Source organism: Dromiciops gliroides, chromosome 3, assembly GCF_019393635.1.
Source record: "Dromiciops gliroides isolate mDroGli1 chromosome 3, mDroGli1.pri, whole genome shotgun sequence".
Classification (NCBI taxonomy): domain Eukaryota; kingdom Metazoa; phylum Chordata; class Mammalia; order Microbiotheria; family Microbiotheriidae; genus Dromiciops; species Dromiciops gliroides.
This window is the reverse complement of record NC_057863.1, coordinates 178,580,574-178,601,427: the sequence shown is the minus strand read 5'-3', so window position 1 is coordinate 178,601,427 and position 20,854 is coordinate 178,580,574. Positions and strand designations below refer to the sequence as shown.

The following is a 20,854-nucleotide window of genomic DNA, read 5'->3' as shown; positions in this document are numbered from 1 at the left end:
AAGAAAATAGGTTTACTGAGAGAGAGATCCTGTCTCACAATAAAGCCGGTCTCAGGTCTAGGACCCAAAAACCCCTGAGCCTCAGGATTCACAGATATTTATACACAATGACTCCTCCTACAATTTAACATAATCCAAGGGGTACAAATACAATAAGTAGGAATAGGAAGAAAGAAACCATCAGATACTAGCACAGTCACTTGACATTCTATATATACTACTTAAAATTGCCCTGTTACAAAGTACCAGGCTCATAAAATAAGAAGTCATATACTGCATTGCATTCTTGCCATCTTAGACACAGCCACTCTGATCTATATTTCTCTCAGTTGTTTCTTGGCTATCAAGAATTTCCACCATATTGGTTAAACTTGGCTTTTCAACTTCTCACCAGCTCTGATTGGCCCCTTATAGCTCAGAAGTTACTATTTTAAGTATTTGACCTTTAAGCTGATTGGGGGATATACCTAACCACAATTGGAGGTCAGATAGTTGAATATTTGTAGAGTAGACAAGTTAGTATTTGCATTAGCTCCTTTCAATGTCTATCTGACTTCATTATAATTTTATTAAGCTGCTAAAGAATATCAGTTTATAGTCTATAAACTACTTAGCACTACTGTTAAATCATTTGTATCTAAGGGTTGTGGAAAATCTCACTCACATTTTTACACCCCTCTTTATGTGTAAGTTTTTGTTGGAAAGATACTGCAGGTCATTTATGTTCCCTATGCACCTCTCCAGTGCCCTGTGGACCGTGTGAAATCTTGGTTCTCTGCATCCATGATTCGCACCCATGTGTTTCCTTTTTAATTTGAGGAAAAAATGTCATTGGAATTATAACTACTTTTGCCTGCCAGAAATGTAGACACCTATACATCTAAGGTGTTTCATAGAGGTTTTAACAGCAAAGAAATTGAATTGCCAAATAAGCAAAAATAAATTAAATGAAAGCATAAATCTAGGCAAAATCAAAATAACTTTTCTAATATAAGAAAAACCATTCTACTTTTTTAATCCAGATGACCTAACAAAGGTACTACCCTTCAAGAGTGACCATTTATTTCAGAGACAAAATGAAAAGCTAGTGGTGACATCTCCACAAGTTGAGACTTTCCTGAGAGCAACCACTCTATTTTTCTATTGCTCTTTGCTTATTCGCACACTTTTGTGCATTATTTCATAGGGATCCCTAACCCTGGATCAATTTCCCCCTACTCAGCCACTGTGGTGCCACCTCTTTTCCCTCTGTCAAATCCCTCTTCAGCATATGCTTCTTTTATTGCCAGAGATTTTTTTTTTTTTGGCAGGGCAATGGGGTTAAGTGACTTGCCCAGGGTCACACAGCTGGTAAGTGTCAAGTGTCTGAGGCCAGATTTGAACTCAGGTACTCCTGAATCTAGGACTGGTGCCTTATCCACTGCGCCACCTAGCCGCCCCAAGCATATGCTTCTTTTGAAAAATTCATCATGAGACACTTCCCATACCTAAAAGCCTGAAGAATCAATTCAAGAATATAATGTATCATTAATGCCCAATTAGCCAAGGTGATGTAATCAAAAGGGCACTGGATTCAGAGGAAGAGGACTTCAGTTCAAATCCCAGCTCTAGCTATTTACCACCCATTTCATTTTGGCAAGTCATTCATATTCATTCTCTAGGCCTCAGTTTCCTTGCCTGCAAAATGAAGGAGGTCAAAGACAGGAAAAAATACACACACATAAATACACCAAGATACTTATAGCAGCACTTTTTGCAATGGTAAAGAACTGGAAATAAAATAGATGCCTAAAGGTTGGAGAATGGCTAAACAAGTTGTGGTAAATAATGTATTATAAGAAATTAAGAATTGGGGCAGCTAGGTGGCACAGTGGGTAAAACACCGGCCCTGGAGTCAGGAGTACCTGAGTTCAAATCCAGCCTCAGACACTTGATGCTTACTAGCTGTGTGACCCTGGGCAAGTCACTTAACCCCAATTGCCTCACCAGAAAAAAAAAAAAGAAAGAAAGAAAGAAAGAAAGAAAGAAAGAAAGAAAGAAAGAAAGAAAGAAAGAAAGAAAGAAAGAAAGAAAGAAAGAAATTAAGAATGTGATAGACACAAAGAAACATGGGAAGAATTATATGAAATGAGCAGAACCAAGAAAACATCATATACAGTGATCCCCAAAATGTAAATGGAAAGAACAAAGAGCCAAAATGAATGCATAATGATCAAATTTTGCTCTGGAGAAGAGATGAGAGAATGTACCTATCTCACTTCTTTGCAGAGGTTGGTTACTATGAGTATGGAATGATACATATCAGATTCGGTTGATTTATTGATTGGTTTTGCTGAGCTACTTTTTTTTTTGCTTTTTTTATTCTTTGTTACAGAGGATAGTTCTCCGGGTAGGGAAGGGATGTGATATATTTGGGGGGGGGGAAGGTGTAAAAACAAAATATTTGATAATTTGATATAAAAAATGAAGGGGTTGAATAAGTGATCTCCAAAGTCCTTTTCCTTGGATAAAACACCAGCCCTGGATTCAGGAGGACCCAAGTTCAAATCTAGCCTCAGACACTTGATACTTACTAACTGTGTGACCCTGGGCAAGTCACTTAACCCTCATTGCCCTGCAAAAAAAAAAAAGCAAAAAAAAACAAAACAAAGTCCTTTTCTGTTCTTAAGTTCCAAGAATCTAGTCACATGTAGATTAAACAATTGTTAGATTAACCATGGAAATGGGAACTTTCCTTTGGCTCACATATCCTATGAACTTCCTTCTCAAGTCATTCCCAGGCTCTTGTCCAGTGTTCCCCAGACCTTGAATATGAGATAGGTGGGCAAGGGAAAGGGTCCCAATAAATATTTATTGACTGACTAGCTGATGGACATTAATTATTCCAACTACTAGCACAAGAATTGGCCACACACATTCCTGCCAACTTTTCCCTTTGTGATAATCAATAGTCCTTCTTCTGCAGGTCCTGGGTTCTTTTGTCCATATTGAATTTAGTATATGAACCAGTAGTATATGTTTAATTCTAGGCTCTTAAGATAAAATATAGGAATGAACTCCTTTTTCCTTTCATTAAATATGAAATAAATAGCTCTGTTGGAAGAAACTTCTTTTCGAGTGATCTCCAGGATTCAGGGCCTGCCAGAATTTTCACACCATTCTGTTATTCAACAACATCTATTAAATATCAACCATAGGCAAGATATTAGGCACCCCTGGATCCCTTAACAAGCTAGCACAGTGCCTGGTGCTTAATAATAATAGTGCATGCTTAATAAATGCTTTGTGATCGATTGGGGATACAAAGATGGGTATATCTCAGGCACTGTACTGAAAATGTTTACAGTCTAATAAAGGGGTTGCTACAGATATAAATCTACCAGTTGGGACAATGTCTAGGACTAATTTTGCTCAGTAAAGAACCTAAGAAGACATCTGTGGGGCAGCTAGGTGGCGCAGTGGATAGAGCACTGGCCCTGGAGTCAGGAGGACCTGGGTTCAAATCCAACCTCAGACTCTTAACACTTACTAGCTGTGTGACCCTGGGCAAGTCACTTAACCCTCATTGCCTCACCAAAAAAAAAAAAAAGAAGAAGAAGACATCTGTGATGCTTGAAACATTTTCAATTCACTCCTTATAACTGTCAACATTGAAGTGCTTTCATCTTGATTTTCTTCCTACAAGTCGTATACCCAGATGGGGGGGGAGACAAGCCTAGCAGCTTCATCAGTTCAAATTCCAGTATCATCACATGACTGGGAAAGGGCACAGCCTTCCTACAGGACTATGCCCCCTAATAAGAATTCTAAGAGTCCATACCTACAGATCAAATTCACATAGATCATTGTACATTTTACTCCAAACCACTACAATGACAGCTTCAAGACAAAAATATTTCAGATCCCCTGACAATGGCCCAAACTTCCTTCAAGCAATACTCAAAACCACAAAATTCCTGAACAATGAAAGAATGATTATCATTTGGCCCATGGTACCATATAAGGGAAGCTAGGTGATGCAGTGGGCTTGGAATCAAGAAGACTCATCTTCCTGAGTTCAAATCTGGCCTCAGATACTTACTAACTGTGTGACCCTGGACAAGTCATTTGCCTCAGTTTCCTCATCTGTAAAATAAACTAGAGAAGGAAATGGCAAACCACTCCATCTTTGCCAGGAAAACTCTAAATGGGGTCACAAAGAGTCACACATGACTGAAAAATGACAACAACAACAACAGCTAGCACCATGTAAATCAATTCTTCCTCTTTGTGCTCTGTTTCTCCTTGGGCCACATTTCTTATTTTATTTTATTTTTTTAGTGAGGCAATTGGGGTTAAGTGACTTGCCCAGGGTCACACAGCTAGTAAGTGTTAAGTGTCTGAGGCCGGATTTGAACTCAGGTCCTCCTGAATCCAGGGCCGGTGCTCTATCCACTGCGGCACCTAGCTGCCCCGCCCCCCACATTTCTTTTCTTTTTTTTTTTTTTGGTGAGGCAATTGGGGTTAAGTGACTTGCCAAGGGTCAAGAGCTCTATCCACTGTGCCACCTAGCTGCCCCCACATTTCCTTTTAAAAGGTTACCTTGGGGGACAGGCAGAGGGGCACACCTTAAGTGGCGCAATGGATAAAGCACCAGCCCTGGATTCAGCAGGACCTGAGTTCAAGTTTGACCTTAGGCACTTGACACTTACTAGCTGCGTGACCCTGGGCAAGTCACTTAACCCTCACTGCCCCGCAAAAACAAAAAACCAAAAAGGTTACCTGGGGAAACAACTATATGTGTGTTACATTACTGGACCTTTATATGGAGAGTTTTAAACTGCATCATCACCTTCTTGCCACTACCCAGTTGCATCAAGGTATATATACTCATAGTCCCAAATGTAATAAAAACTACCAATCTAGGGATCATCCTTGGTGGGAAGTAGAGGTAAAAACATTGGATTATTCTTGGAACAGAGTTGTGGACTATACATCTTGCTTTGATTAAAAAAAAAAAATTAACATGTACCAAACTAGGGAATAGAGACTAATTGCAATTTCCAGAATCAATAAGGTATTGTAGTAACAACAATAATAACACTGATAACAATAATAGCTGACATTTATAAAGTGCTTTAAGATTTGCAAAGAAAAAAAAAGATTTGCAAAGAGGTCGACATATATTTTAATCATTTAACCCTCACAACAACCCTGTGAGGTGGAGTCTATTATTATCCTCATTTGACAAATGAAGAAACTGAGGCTGACGGAGTTTTTAAGTGGATTCCTCAGCATCATAGTAAGTGTGGGGTAGGGTTTGGACTCAGATCTTCCTGGCTCTAGCACTCTATCCGTTGTGCCACCTGCTTCCTGGGTATGCCTGTTTTATGTTCATTAGGATAAATAATGATAGATTTTCAATTTAGAGCTGGAGGGGCCCTTGGAGATTATTTAATCTGATTCCCTCATTTTGTAGATGAGGAATCTGAGATCCAGGAAGATTAAGTAAGTTTTTCAAAGTCACACAGGTACTAAGTAACAGACAGAGCTAGGATTCAAATTCAAGTCTTGTGGCTACATTTCCAATCATGCTTTCCACTAACTATATCATCTATCCAACCCCTCTGTACCAGGCTGTTTTCTACTACCCAATGCCAACCACCCTAGGTTTTGCTTCTCCCAAATTACAGCCAAGTTAGGTGACAGACAGAGCCCAGTTTAATAGGTGAATAGTGTAGGGGCAGCTAGGTGGCGCAGTGGATAGAGCACTGGCCCTGGATTCAGGAGGACCTGAGTTCAAATCCGGCCTCAGACACTTCACACTAGCTGTTGTGACCCTGGGCAAGTCACTTAACCCCAATTGCCTCACAAAAAAAAAGTAGTGTACATGGATGAGAGACTGGACTGAAGTGAATTGAATAATTTGATCTTGGACTAATCTATAAATGTGACTATACCTTGACAAAGAGTAAACCTTAAAGCTACTGGGGATAATACTGGGCAGGGTGGGGAGAGGATATACTGGGGATAGATTTATAAGTAATCTATGGGTATTAAGACTGAGACAACTAGGGATAGTGGGTTGAGTGCTGGACTTGAGTGCTTGGACTTGGACCTGAGCTTGGATCCTGCATCAAACACTCATTTATCTATATTGACCCTGGTGGAGTGACCTAACAGAAGTTAATAGAACTGTAACAGAAGTGGGCTTCACTTGCCTTACTATAAAATGATGATGATAACAGAACCAGTAAGTATCACAGGCTGTTGTGAGGATCAAATGACTTAGCGTACGTAAAATATTTTGCTAATTTGAAAGAACTATATAAATGCTAGGTGGTAGTAGTAGTAATAATAATAATGGCAGTAGCAGCCTGAGGTCCATGAATATAATGGAATATTCCTATACTCTAAAAAAGTATAATATGAATAATTCAGAAAAGCATAGGAAGAGACTATTAAATATTTCAAAAAAAAGTTTAGAATATATATATATATATGTTTTGGGTAGGCATATTATTAATTTATCAATATTATACCAATAGAGGATTGACCACATGTCTCCCTAACTTCTCATGGTCTCAGGCCACATGGTAGAGAAAGCAGGGAGAGAGCTTCAGCATGTCAGTTAGCATGAGCAGGTTAAAAGCCCCCCCAAAACCTAGAAGACCTAGAAGACCCCACAAAGACCCATGTTGTCCTAAAGGCCCTTTCATGGCTGTCTTTCAAGGGTTTTTGTCCTTTTTTGATAGGGGCTAATTGCTAAAAGCTAATTGGTTAGCATCATTCAATTCCATTGGTTGATATGATTTGAAGATGGTTTACATTAAAATGAATTCTAGAGATGACATCTGGGAAAAGAATGAAAAAGTTGCTTAAGCTAAAGTCCATTATCTAAATTTGGTTTAATCCCATCAAGTCTTTCACTGATCTGGACAAAATAATCTATTTCAATTCCTTTTGTTCCCTTGGGTTTGTCCCAGATGAAATCTGGTAAAGTTTCTCTAGGAGAGCTTTCTGGAATGAGGGTGGTGGGGAGAAAAGACTGAGAAAGTGATCTCTGGGTCCCCCAAGAAATCCATTAATAATTATTATTTTCTCACAATTTCAAGGAAAAATACAAATTTGATTTTCCATGAAGAACAATGGTAGAAATTCAAGGGACTTTAGGAATTCTAGGATTATAGGAAAAGAGATTTAAAGCTAGAGGACCTCTTAGAGCCCATAAACTACCTAATCCATAGCTATTAGCAGATAATTTGGAAACCACTAAACCATTGTCATGGGGGAGGGAGGAGAATGGGGGGTGGTCCTTAGGTATTCCTTTATAAAGAATTACAGTCTCTCACACAGTCCAATTAGAATTAAAGTGGTCTTTAATTTGGCGCTAGAGAAAGTGATCAAGGGGTAAATCAAAAACTTCACCCTAGGGAAAGAGTGGCTTGGAAACATCCTCCTCCCAGAACAGAAGAAAGGCAAAAGCTTTTATAGAGGATAGAGTTCCTTTTTAGACTGGGGTGGGGAAAGCTTGGATATTTGTCATAGTCCAGAGAGTCAGGGGGCTTTTTTTTTTTTGAATGATGGTCTTGACCTCTGGAGTTATCTCTGTCTCCTAGCTCTGGTCAGGTAGCAGCCATGCCTAACTGCCTTTCCTGTTATAGAATTTTATCTCCCCTTACTTCTTAGGTGTGTCTGTCCTGATATCTAGTTGGTTAATCTGAACTTTACATAGTCCCTTGATTCCTCAATATGTCTGGTCATCTTTGACACAGGAGAAACTTCTTCTGACTTATCCTAAGCCCCATGTCACCAAAAGCATTAAGTCCCATTTCATTTCAATGTGTACCCACTGTATGTAAAACATTCTCATGAACAGTTTAAAGTGGTCTCCTCAAAGAAAGCCGAAGGCAGCTAGATAAGTGCAATGAATAGAGCACCGGGCTAGTTAGGTGACCCTATGTAGATCACTTACTCTGTCAGCCTTGGTTTCCTCAACTGTAAAATGGGGGTACTAACAGCACCTACCTCCCAGGGTTGCTGGGAGGATAAAATGAAATAATATTTATAACACATTCAGCACTGTGTCTGTAGGTCCTTGATAAATTCTTGTTTCTTTCCCTCCTTCGTTTTCAGAAGACAGCCAAGGAGGACATTATACAAACTTCAAACCTCAGACTGAGTCTGCACCACACTAATGGTAGAGGGATGTGTGTGTGTGTGCGTGTGCATGTGCGTGTGTGTAATAATATTCATTATTTATATGTCCAGAATTACTACTGCTTGGACTTTGGAATCAAAATTAGAAAGGCCCTTGAAAATAAATTCCACAAACTGCAAATGATTAATCTATCTCAATTTATTGCAAACCTAGTCATTTTCTCTGAAGCAGTTTCCTCTTGCTACTTTCTAATTTCAGTGTTTAGAATGTTACCTGTTACTTCCCAAACCTAACTCTTTCTAATCTGCCTATTTCTCTTAAAGTCTCCAACTTCCTTCTAGTCCCACCATTTACAAACTCGTTCTCCCTTATTCCATATATTCAATCACTTAACAAATTTTATCAGCTCCACCCACTCCATTTACTCTATTCTGAGCAAGCATGGTAAATAATTTGGCTAATCGAACCAAGTAAAACTTTGCAGGGGAAGGGAATGTTCAAACAAGAGATGTCACTATAAAATAATGACTGACTTTCTTGTGCTGTTCACAAATTGGTTGTGATAGGTTTAAGACGTGAGCATATACAAATGCCTAGTTGTACACTACCTTCACTTCCTCTCCCCTTATTATAACAGTTTGTTATCATCATTACTAATAATAATACCTAGCATTTATCTAGCAATTTAAGTTTTGCAAAACTCACTACATGCATTCTCCCATTTGATAACACTTTAAAGTCACCTTGCTGTACTACTTCCAGCAACCAAGTAAACCTCGGTAAATGGCACACTGAATAGTCTTCCCCAGCACTTCTATTCTTTCCCCCTTTTAAGGATATCATATTGATTTCAATCAAGGTTTTTACCTCATTCCTATGCCTTTTATTGTGACTCTTCCTTGTCTATTTTTTCATCAGTTCCCTTTCCAGCCATTTGATTATAAAATGTGCTATATTAACAATATCAGATTAAGATAGGCTCCCAACTTCAATGAGACTAAATTTCTGAAAGATGTATATCAGACATTATTTTGTCAATTTCTTTCCATACTGGGCAGGGTGAGGAGAGGATGTATTGGGGATAGATTAATAAGTAATCTATGGGTATTAAGATTGAGGCAGCTTGGGATAGTGGATTGAGTGCTAGAGTTGGAGTCAGGAAGACCTGAGCTTGGATCGATCCTGCATCAAACATTCATTTAGCTATATTGACCCTGGTAGAGTGACCTAACAGAGGTTAATAGAACCTTAACAGATTCAAGTCTGATACTTTCATTCTGATGAAATGCCTGTCATAGGCATTGTACTGAACCCAACTGTCTAGTTGCAAATGCCTTGTTTCAAACCAAAAAAAAGTCTTGTCTCCTCCTAATGTAGTGAAATTGTGCTAGTAGCACCCCATGAGCATTCTGTTTCTTAAAACAGGTATCTAATAATGTGGTTGCACTTTAATGAAAATTTCTTTGATGAATGGTTGACCTAAAGTAAGTCATATTGTGTAATACCACTATAATTTCAGAGTTTGTGCAACCCTTGCAAAATAGATAATTTACTGACTTGGTAGTCACTGATTAAAATGATATGGACTCCTCTCCATTGTTTTTGGAAAAATCTCAAGGTTCTTATAAATCAACCCCAATATTGCTTTGTTATTATCATTCCTTCTTTAATCCGACTGTTTTCTTCAACATTGCTATGTAATGAAAAACAGGAGGTGCGACGTACCATTTTTGCCAGTTGCTCTGATCAAGATTCTAAGGTTATTTCAAGGGCTATTGAATTATTGTTGTTGTTTGTCCCTCATTCTCGAAGAGGATTATGACATTAGGAGGTGATGTCATGATTTGAAGTGAATTGGATTTAAGTGAGGGAGGGCTGTGAAAAGTCACCAATCTCACTCTCTCTTTCAGGGCCTCCTGGGTCCAGTGGCAAGATATATATCAGGACAACTGGAGATGGCCCTGGATGCTTGAGGCAATTAGAGTTAAGTGGCTTGCCCAGGGTCAGACAGCTAGTCTGAGGTGAGGGAACAGTTGAAGGAAGAACAGCTTTAAGAATCTGATTCTAAATGACTCAAATTGTAACATGTTAATACCAGGAACAACAGAGATAATCACACACATATTCATTTTTTAAAAAGAGGCCATAAATTGTCTATAAAAATGAAAAGATTTCAGAAAGAGAGACAGCACAGTGCAATAGAAAGAATGCCGGATATGAATTCAGTCACAGGACCTGGGTTTAAATTCTAGTTCTGCTCAGGTCACCTATGTGATCTTGATCAAGTCATTTCTCTGGATGGACTCTTCAGTCAAATGGATATCCTCTTCAGTCAAATATAAGAGTTAGACTAGATAATCTGTATGGTTTCTTTCAGTTTAAAACCTATAATCCTATATCAGCCCAGGAATAAAAAACAGGAAAGCTTGATAATTATAATAAGTCATGAATTTTTATTTGGTAATAGGAAAGTGGCTGAGAATTGGGGAAAGTAACCTGGAATGAACTAGATAATTACTTCAAGTCTGATACTGCTAATTTTAAAGACCTGTGTAACTAGAATATTATTTTTTATATATTATTATATAACATATTATATATTACCATATTCTTGAATATATTCTTTAAAAAATGTCACCAGCAGAGTAAAAATAAAATTCTAATCAATTCCCCTTTTCATGTTTGTTTCATTATCAAGGCTTAAACTGAACTACCATAAAACAAGGGCAGGACTCACATTTAGCCAAAGTTTTTCAAATTTAATATTGTGGGGAGGGAGTTCTGACACTGGCCATTAATACAAGACTATCACCTCTCTTCCTAGCTCTCTGCACCTGAATGTGTCCCACCTTGCTAACCAGTATCACTTTGCTCCTTCCTATTTTAGCCATCAGATTTCTCTCCTATCCAGTCCCAACTTTGGGTAGGCCATGACTCACTTGAAAGTCTGATCATTTCTTTTTCTTTTTCTTTTTCTTTTTTTTTTTTGGTGAGGCAATTGGGGTTAAGTGACTTGCCCAGGGTCATACAGCTATTAAGTGTTAAGTGTCTGAGGTGGGATTTGAACTCAGGTCCTCCTGACTCCAGGGCCAGTGCTCTATCCACTGCACCACCTAGCTGCCCCAAGGCTGATCATTTCTAAAATAACTGAAAGAAAGACAAGGTGTATCTATCACTCTCCTTTTTTTTTTCCAGACTCATCTTCTTAAATTATAGAAGGATGGGGGCAGCTAGGTGATGCAGTAGGTAGAGCACCAACCCTGGATTCAGGAGGACCTGAGTTTAAATATGGCCTCAGACACACTTCTTAGCTGTGTGACCCTGGGCAAGTCACTTAACCCCAATTGCCCCCCCACACACACACACACAAAATAGAAGGATGATCTGGCACATGGGAAGGGGATTTCCTGAGGGCAGTCAGGGCTATCATGGGCTAAAAGTTTCAGAACTATCAGAGCCTAAATTTCTCCAAAATAAAAGGAAAGTTCATTTAGTCCTTTATTTCCTGGATAACCGAGGTCTCCCCCAAGCAAAATTATAGTTCATGTCTGGATAATATGCTCTGGATCTTCCCCCCCCCATATTAATTTTTCTATTTTAAAAACTTTAGGTGGCTAGCACTTTTTTAAAAGCCTTGGTATCCTGGCCAATAATAGTAGCTAATTACTGCATAGCACTTCACAGCTTACAAAACCTTTTTACCCACAGTATCTGCTTTGGTCCTCACACAGCCCCTGTCCCCATTTTAAAGCCAAGAAAAGTGAGGTTTAGAGAAGTTAAGTGAGGGCTAGTAATTGGTTTCATTTTAGGAAAATTATATTAAAAGGAGTTTTCTCTTATTAACCAACAAGACCATTTTATCCCCAATGTATTAATATAACTAATGCTACTATGACAATACTACTACTAACTAATGCGACTATGACAATAAGTTTCTGATGGCCATACATTTAACATCTTGCTTTAAAAGCTGGAAATTAGTTATTGGTACTTCTTGAAAAATTAGTTTTCTTGGGTGCAGTGGATGAAGCACCAGCCCCAAATTCAGGAGGACCTGAGTTAAAATCCAGCCTCAGACACATAACACTACTAGCTGTGTGACCCTGGGCAAGTAACCAACCAAAAAAAAAAAAGTTTCCATGATTTTTTAAAAATTCTAAATCATAAATAGAAAAAAATCCACACTTTCTACACCAAACTAAATGCATTTTCCCACCTCGTTTGTCCATGGTTAAACATTTGAATATGCTGTTCAAAATGGCAAATTTTAACAGGGCAGGACAAGAAATTATTTTCTTTGTTCCAGGATTACTAAGGAATGCGTTTTTACGCCTTAATGTGCTGTTTCATTCTCTCTTGCCTTAAGGAAAACACACCCAAGTATTATTTGTACATTTCCCAAATATCCCAGGCAGGTTAAAAACCCTCCCCCCTAAAGCTCCTTAAGACACAAAAAGCTTCCTGGGTTTAGGCTCCAACATAGTTGATGATCATTTGCACAAATGAAAAGAGAAATGCAGCTGATGAGGCGAAAGTGTGTGGTCTGGATAAAGTGATTAGGAGAGGAGGTGATTCATTCTAGATTGGATATGGAAAAGGAAAAGGAAGCTCCCTGGTCTCTTCAACCAACCAGAAACAGTTACCTGGTAACTTACTTTTCCCCAGTAAATCCTGGATTCACAGTCCAGAGGTATTAACAGGGTCCTGAGATATTGGTAAAAATGCACCACCACCATCACCCTTACTAATAAGAGTTTCCACTTTGGGAGAGTATGAAGTAGGCCAGTGGTTCTCAAAGTGTTCTCCAAGGACCCAGGGTCCCCCGAAACTCTTTCAGAGGGTCTTCGCTGTCAAAACTATTTTCATAATAATACCAAAAGTTTAAATTTCTAATGCAGTAAATATCGATAGATTATAACCCACATAAGCAAAAGTGGGGAGGGGGTCCTCAATAATTTTTAAGAGGACAAAGGGGTCCTCAGATCAAAAAGTTTTAAGTTAACTGCTGAAGCCGTCTATGAGGACAGGAGCAGTGATAAAACAAGAAAAGGAGGTAAGAAAGGACTGGCAAAAACCTATATGGCTGCAAGAAATGCAGCCCAAGGGGACAGCTAGGTGGTGCAGTGGATAAAGCACCTGCCCTGGACTCAGGAGGACCCGAGTTCAAATCCGAACTCAGACACTTGACACTTACGAGCTGTGTGACCCTGGGCAAGTCACTTAACCCTCATTGCCTCGCCCAAAAGCGGGAGAGGGGGGAAGAAAAGAAATGCAGCCCAAGAGTTAACTCGAAACATTTCTCTGGAGCTTCCCCCCTGTAAAGGTGTTTCTCTTAGCAAAAGATCAAGGATTTGGCTAAGAAGGCATCCCCATTGCCATTGCCCTTGCGCCCACCCCCTGCCGCGGTACCTACATCCCATCCCGTAAGAGCCCACAGGGCGACTGAATCCCCGTTAAAGGCGAGGCGTCAAAAGATGCTCTGAGAACAGCGGCCGCCGGACCTCCCCGGAGCGGCGCACCCGGGAGCGGCGCTGGGAAGCGGGCGGACCCAGACTCTTGGTTTACCTGCAGCGTCCAGCAGAGCCAAAGGACCAGGCACGGGAGGAGGAGGGGACTGCATCCTCCACCTGGCCTCCTGGGCTCCAGAGGCGCCCGGAGCCCCAGCCCGCGGCGCTGGCTTCTCTTACCCCGGGCCGGGAGGTCGGCGCGCTCTGGAGCCGCTCTCCAGAACTGGGCTGCCGGGACCTGTAGCCGCCGGTGACTAACTCCCTTCCGAGGCTGGGAGGGAGGGCTTTCAGCGCTCGCCCGAAGGGCGCCTCCGCTTCGCCTCTGCCGCCTTCTGCGGCTGCATTTATCCTCTGCTCTGCCCCCGGGCTCCCCTCCCCTCCCTCTCTCTTCCGTCCCCTCCCCTCTACTTGCTGCTGCTGCTGCTGCAGAAGCCCCTAGGGAGGAGGGAAGGCAGAGGAAGGAAGGAAACGTGAGGCTGTGCTGTGCTCCCAGCGCGGGGATTTGACCACTTCTTAACCATCCTCTACTTCTCCTCCCCACCACTTCCCTTCCCATTCATTTTGCCCTCCACCCCGCAAAGGGAGCCCTGTTCTGCTCTCCTCTCAGTCTGTTTGGGATGCAGGAAAGCCCAAGGAAAGAGAAGAGTAAGTCTTCTTTGATGGCCGCGGTAACTCTGAACTTCATTCCCGGCGTACACCCACTATGCGAAGGGAGCCCAACCAGCGCTCACATAGCTCCCCACAGTATGCCAGCACCCAAAGCCAGCCACATCGAGACCCTCCAGCCCTCCAGGAGATCCAGATTGTGGTCATTTATGGAGGGCCGTGTAAAAGACAGAATCTCCCAGAGTAAAATCACTGGGAGATTTGATGGAGGAAGAGGAAAGTAAGGGGTGGGGGGAAGGACGGGAGGAAATAGGAACTAGGATAAGATAAAGGTGTATGGCAGCTACAGTAAGAAAATATGAAAGGTGGCCTGGCCCACTAGCTAGAAATCTTGCCTGTCACATACACTAGCTCCGTAACTGTGGGCAAATAACATTCCTCAGAGTCTCAGGTTCTTCAGCTATAAAATGTGAATAATAATGTCAGTAGCATCTACCTTAAGGCAGCTAGATGGCACAGTGGATAGAGTGCTGAGAAGACATCTTCCTGAGTTCAAATCTGGCTTCCGACAGTAGCTGTGTGACCCTGGACAAGTCACTTAGCCCTCTTTGCCTCGGTTCCTCATCTGTAAAATGAGCTGGAAAAGGAAATGACAAATCACTCCAATATCTTTGCCAAGAAAATCCCAAAAGGGGTCACAAAGAATTGATTATCAGTACCTCCCATACAAGGTGCTTGTGAGGAACAAATAAAATTATGTATTTTGCAAACTTGAAAGCAATTTATGAGTCATTTTTTAAACATAGAGGTGAGGACTCCTATTTTCTCTAGGAAGTGTTAGAAAGAGTATTCCTCTTGGAGTCAGAAAACTTGAATTTCAGTTGCAATTTGTATACTTAGATGTGTGACTGAGCAACTCACCCTCACTGTCTTAATCTCCTACTTTAAAAAATAAGAATAGTATGTAAAGTCTTTGAGATCAGGAATCATCTGACCTTTGTATTTGCAGTGCTTGGCACATAGGAAATGCTTAAATGCTTGTTGATTGAGTACCTACCTTACAATTTTATAAATAAAGTGCTAGAAATGTAAATTATTAATAAAATATTAATTTAGAGTAATATGTTAAACAGAGTATTTTCAGAATCTCATTTTCCTCCAGCAAAAGCACATCAGGCAGGGCAGCTAGTTGGCACAGTGGATAAAGAACCAGCCCTGGATTCAGGAGGACGTGAGTTCAAATCTGGCCTTAAACACTTGACATTTACTAGCTTGTGACCTTGGGCATGTCACTTAACCCTCATTGCCCTGCAAAAAACAAAAACAAAAAGCACATCAGGCAGTTGAAATGTCCATTGAAAAGCTGAGTATTTAGCAATCTAGTGAGAAGAAAATATCTCTTATTAGAGAGCCCGCCATCCTTTGAACAAGGAAGAAATATGTCTAGTTAAAGAGTAGAAGTAGACTGATAAATTCAAGCAATTCTTGTAACTTTTTCATCCTATATGATACCTAAAGGATCAGGGATCCTTACTTCACTATCTAGACCAAGAGTTCTTGAAGACTGTGGACTTTTTTTTTTTTAATATTTTGAAACTACTTTTCAATCTAGTTTCCTTAATGATACTTGTCATTTATTTTATGCATTTAAAAACCTTCAGGGGCAGCTAGATGGCTCAGTGGATAGAGCACCGGCCCTGGATTCAGGAGTACCTGAGTTCAAATCCGCCCTCAGACACTTAACACTTACTGGCTGTGTGACCCTGGGCAAGTCACTTAACCCCAATTGCCTCACTAAAAACAACAAAAAAAAACCTTCGAAGGGATCCATGATACAAAAAAAAAAATGTTAAGAACCCCTAATCTAAACTAACTTAAGTCCTTTTTTGTCCTGGTCATACAAAAAAGAATCAGAAAGTTCTCACGATGAAAGAAATTCTTCCCCTCCCATGTCTCAGTCATCACTCAAGCCTTTCTTGACCAGGCTTTAAGGAACATCATCATCATCTATCTCCAAAACTTCAGTCTCCCCTTAGTACAGCAGTGCACACACACACATGCATGCACATAGGTATATACACACATATATGTACAATATATGTGCATTTATCTATACATATCTAGTATTACATTTATACACACACATATATGTGTGCTTATATGTATGAGTGGGGATAGATGGACAGATGGATGGATGGACCAATGGACAAATAGATAAATATAAAATATGGTCCAAGATTTTTTCCCAGGTGTTTCTTATACTCCCTTTCTTTTGGATGTATTGAAAATCAATTCCTAATTGCCCTCAAACTTATGTAACCTCCAGTATAGTCCTTCTCTATCCATACTTAGATTAGTCTAACTCTTCTTCCCACCTTTGTCTTCCTTAGGGTCATTTCTACTTTCTTATATAGTAAGCATATTAGGGACTATGATATTGGAGTCCAGATGTGGTAGTTCCATTGTCACAGATAAAAGAATTTTCTATAGAAATCTTTACAAGTAGTTTTTTTTTCCATCTGTCTGGGACCTTCTTTCTAGGTTTATTTTGTTTTATTTTGAATATACACCTTTTATTAGCAGGATTGCATCTTCAGCAAACGATTTGAGAAGCCATTCACCCAGACCCAGTGTTGTTCCTACAATGATTGGACTCCCTAAACCTAGACATACCATTCTTTAAGTTGCCAGCATCAAGAATTACAACATCTAGGGGCAGCTAGGTGGTGCAGTGGATATAGCACCGGCCCTGGATTCAGGAGGACCTGAGTTCAAATCCGGCCTCAGACACTTAACACTTACTAGCTGTGTGACCCTGGGCAAGTCACTTAACCCCAATTGCCTCACCAAAAAAAAAAAAAAAAAGAATTACAACATCTCAACAATATGGAACAAAACAGCTTATCTCTAGTAAAATAACCAGTGGATTGCTTCTAACTGTGCCTTTGATCAGAACATGAAGTCACAAACAGTCTGACATGAAACAGCTCATGATTATGAAGCATTGGAGGTTTGCAAATCATATTGTGCATTATTTAATTTGATCCCCAGAACAAAACTGGAGAGTTGACACTCATTTTTTTTTTTTCAGTCAGTGGGGGTTAAGTGATTTGTCCAGGGTCACACAGCTAGTAAGTGTGTCAAGTGTCTGAGGCCGGATTTGAACTCAGGTACTCCTGAATCCAGGGCCGGTGCTTTAACCACTGCGCCACCTAGCTGCCCCAGATACTCTTTTTTAATCTCTCCTTTATACAGGAGGAAATAAATTCAGAGCCTAAGTAACCTTGCTTTTTAAGGAAACATAGCTAATATTTGAGGCAGAAGATGAACCCCGGTCTTCCAGATTCCAAGATCAGCAACATGACTCAATAATGGACACTATCTTACACTATAAACTCAAATATACTATTACTACACAAAAAGACATGCAAATGATAGTAATTTAAGATATATTATGTACATTTTTATTACTGAACTCATCAACTCATTCTATGAAAACAATAGGGGAGTATAATAATGTTTAAAATATAAATGTATGGTCACCTTAAATTAGCTTTAGTACCAGTCTTTGGGCATTAAGCATTTATTAAAGCATACTAGGTATTGGGAAAAAAAACACGTGGAGTTAAGAAAAGGCCTATCTAGCCTAGAGTTCCAGCCTGGTCTGGTTCTTCCTCAAGTCCTCCACCACAAGCCTGCTTCAACCATGACCTCTTCTCAAACTGAGTGTGGAAGATTTTGATAGTTCTGGAGCAGAGGCAGTCCTTACACACAATTTAAATTAATGTCACAATTGTCTTCTCAATTTACCCTCCACAGGGGGGACTGTAGTAACATTAAGTTTTAGAGGAATGTAGTAATATTAAGTTTTAGAGAATGTTTCAATTTTTGTTTTTATTATATGTTTCATGTGTAGCAACTGGACAATAATTGTAAAATCTCTAAAAGATTCTGAATTTCCTTAGACATGTTTTTAAGAACACTCATTATTTGATTTGATTATTGGCAAAGCTATTTAAAGTTGTGTTAAGCTCAATTTTGTAGGAAATTTTCCTGGCTGATTACCAGCATCTACACATTTGAAACACCTGAAAAGACTTTCATTCCACAACTACACCCAGAGGACATCCCAAGAATCATCTGAGAAAAGACTTCCAAAGACTTAAATGGACATTTCCCCGTTTTCCTTTTCCACAATGTATACACTGTTTATAATGTCCACTTACTAAAGGGGAGTACCCCCTTTAGTTTTTTCTATTTGTGACATCCACCTGCTAATAGGGGAGTGCCCCCTTTAGCCTTTGTCAATGTGTCACTCAATTTCTTTTTCTCTCTTTTCATTCCTTTTACTTAGTTAGTCATAAGCATCTGTAATGTTATTGCTTCATGTGAGGAAACCATGTTTCTTCACCTGAAGCACAGGGGGTGGAATGTGATAAAATAATGGAATTTGGCAGACACCCAGGGGCCCACCTGATTGATTTAGTATTGTTTGAATTGGGTGAGAATGAGAAACTAACTACCTACCTACCTAAGGATGATTGGATGGAGGTCACACCTGGCTGGCCCTGAGTGAAGTGTTGGTATACTACTGACGTCAGCAAGAGACCACTCTCAACCAATCAGCTTGAAGAACCTCCCCTTTGGGGGAGGGAGAGAGGAATGAGGAAGTGAACTCTCGCTCAGAGAATAAATTTTTTTTTTTTTTTTTTTTGGTGAGGAAGAGGCACCTGGCGAGAGAAGGAGAACAGGAGTCCCCCTTGCCATTGGGAACATCAGTTTTGTGGTGAGAGATTTCACATGGGCTGTTAGGAAAGGAAATGGATTTCTTTTACTCTGGCTATACCAAATTAGATCTAAGTTAGGATTTCCATGCTATAAGGAATCTGCTCTCAATCTCTCTCTCTCTCTCTCTCTCTCTCTCTCTCTCTCTCTTCACTAACTCATAATATATATTTTAATAAATCTTTAAAAGCCTAAACTCTTGCTGAATTTATCAGTGATTTTAGCCAGCTTCCCCCCCAAGACTGGGGGGGGGCAGATTAGGACCCACAATTTAGATTTTAAACAATACAGTTGGAACAAACTCTTAAAAAGTCATCTTTTTTTTAACATCTGCACCTCTTAGCAGACAACTTCCAAAATGGTAGGGAAGTGGCATTTACTTCTTGTCAAGGTTGATGAACCTAATACAGAACAAATATGTGCATAATTGTGCCAGAATTTCTCTATAAACCCAGATAAGTCCTTCCCTAATCTTTCCTCTTGAGTTGTACCTATTCTTTGTTTGTTTGTCTGTCTGTCTGTTTGTTTGTTTTGCAGGGCAATGAGGGTTAAGTGACTTGCCCAGGGTCACACAGCTAGTAAGTGTCAAGTCTCTGAGGCTGAATTTGGACTCAGGTCTTCCTGAATCCAGGGCCAGTACTTTATCCACTGTGCCACCTAGCTGCCCCAAGTTGTACCTATTCTTAATGGCAGTTTTCATTTTAATTCATTAAGGAGTGAGACACCTTTGCTTCTGCATCTTTGCAAAGAACTTCTTCATTCTGAAAGTCTAGTGGGTGAACTAGTGAATGATGAGGAGATGACAGCTGAACTTGTACCTAAGTGGCAAGATAGGTTTAAAAGCACCTTCTGTCTAGGTTAATCTTTATATGACTTTAAGTTGATTTGGCTTAATGGCACCTTTCACCAAGCTTTCTCTAAACTTATTTTCCCCTATACTATCTAAAATCTAATGAATGGTCACCAATAAATTATAAGCTTTAGCAAGAGTATTTAAGTGTTTAAGTATTTATTAAAGCACATTAGGATCAGAGAGACAGGTAAAAATCTAACTATTTCTAAGAGACCCCATCATCCGACCCGCCATGGCAAGGTCAGGAACCAAAAGAGCAAAAACCCCTCCACCAGCATCTGCTTCCTACTTTGTGTCCTCCTCCCAGAAATGGGAGGCTCCTCAAGTTGATCGGCTGGTAGTTCTGACAGACAGTACCCACGAGCAAATGTCACTTCCTGACTCCAAGGAACTGACCACATGGCTTGCCCTCAGATGCCTTCTCCTTATGGCGGAGCTTTCCTACAGTAGCTCTCCAGCAGGTGGCGTCATTCCAATCATTACATAAGGCAATATTTCTCATAATTTTCCCTTTTAAGATTTTACAAACCAGTTCATATTCTATTATTTCCCTTGGCTACCATATTTCTCCACTTGGCAAGAAGTGCAAATAGTTGCTAGTTGAGTGGAGTCTTTGCTGTGGCAATTGATATGCATTGGCTAAATTTCATTAAGAAATTACAGAAGGGGGGCAACTAGGTGTCACAGTGGATAAAGCATCAGCCCTGGATTCAGGAGGACCTGAGTTCAAATTCAGCCTCAGACACTTAACATTTACTAGCTGTGTGACCTTGGGCAAGTCACTTGACTCTCATTACCCTGGGGGGAAAAAGAAATTATAGCTATGTTGATGTCTGTTCTTTTATCCAATTCCAGTTTTCACGTTCAATATCCCCCTTAAGTTAGGATGGAGCTGGCTCAACTGTATATTAGAGCTTCATTTTCATTTTCATTTTTCTTCTCAATTGATACTTGTTTTAATCA

General features: G+C 40.0%; 1 protein-coding gene across 1 annotated transcript in view; it reads right to left on the bottom strand.

Annotated features, from left to right (window-relative positions):
* Positions 1 to 13,833, bottom strand: part of TMEM255B (transmembrane protein 255B) — a 132,646-nt gene extending 118,813 nt beyond the window's left edge. Inside the window, exon 1 of the mRNA XM_043996095.1 lies at positions 13,706 to 13,833. Within this exon, the coding sequence (XP_043852030.1) occupies positions 13,706 to 13,760 (55 nt within the window). The 5' untranslated portion in view covers positions 13,761 to 13,833. The remainder of the gene's footprint in view (positions 1 to 13,705) is intronic.
* Between the last annotated feature and the right edge of the window lie 7,021 nt (positions 13,834 to 20,854).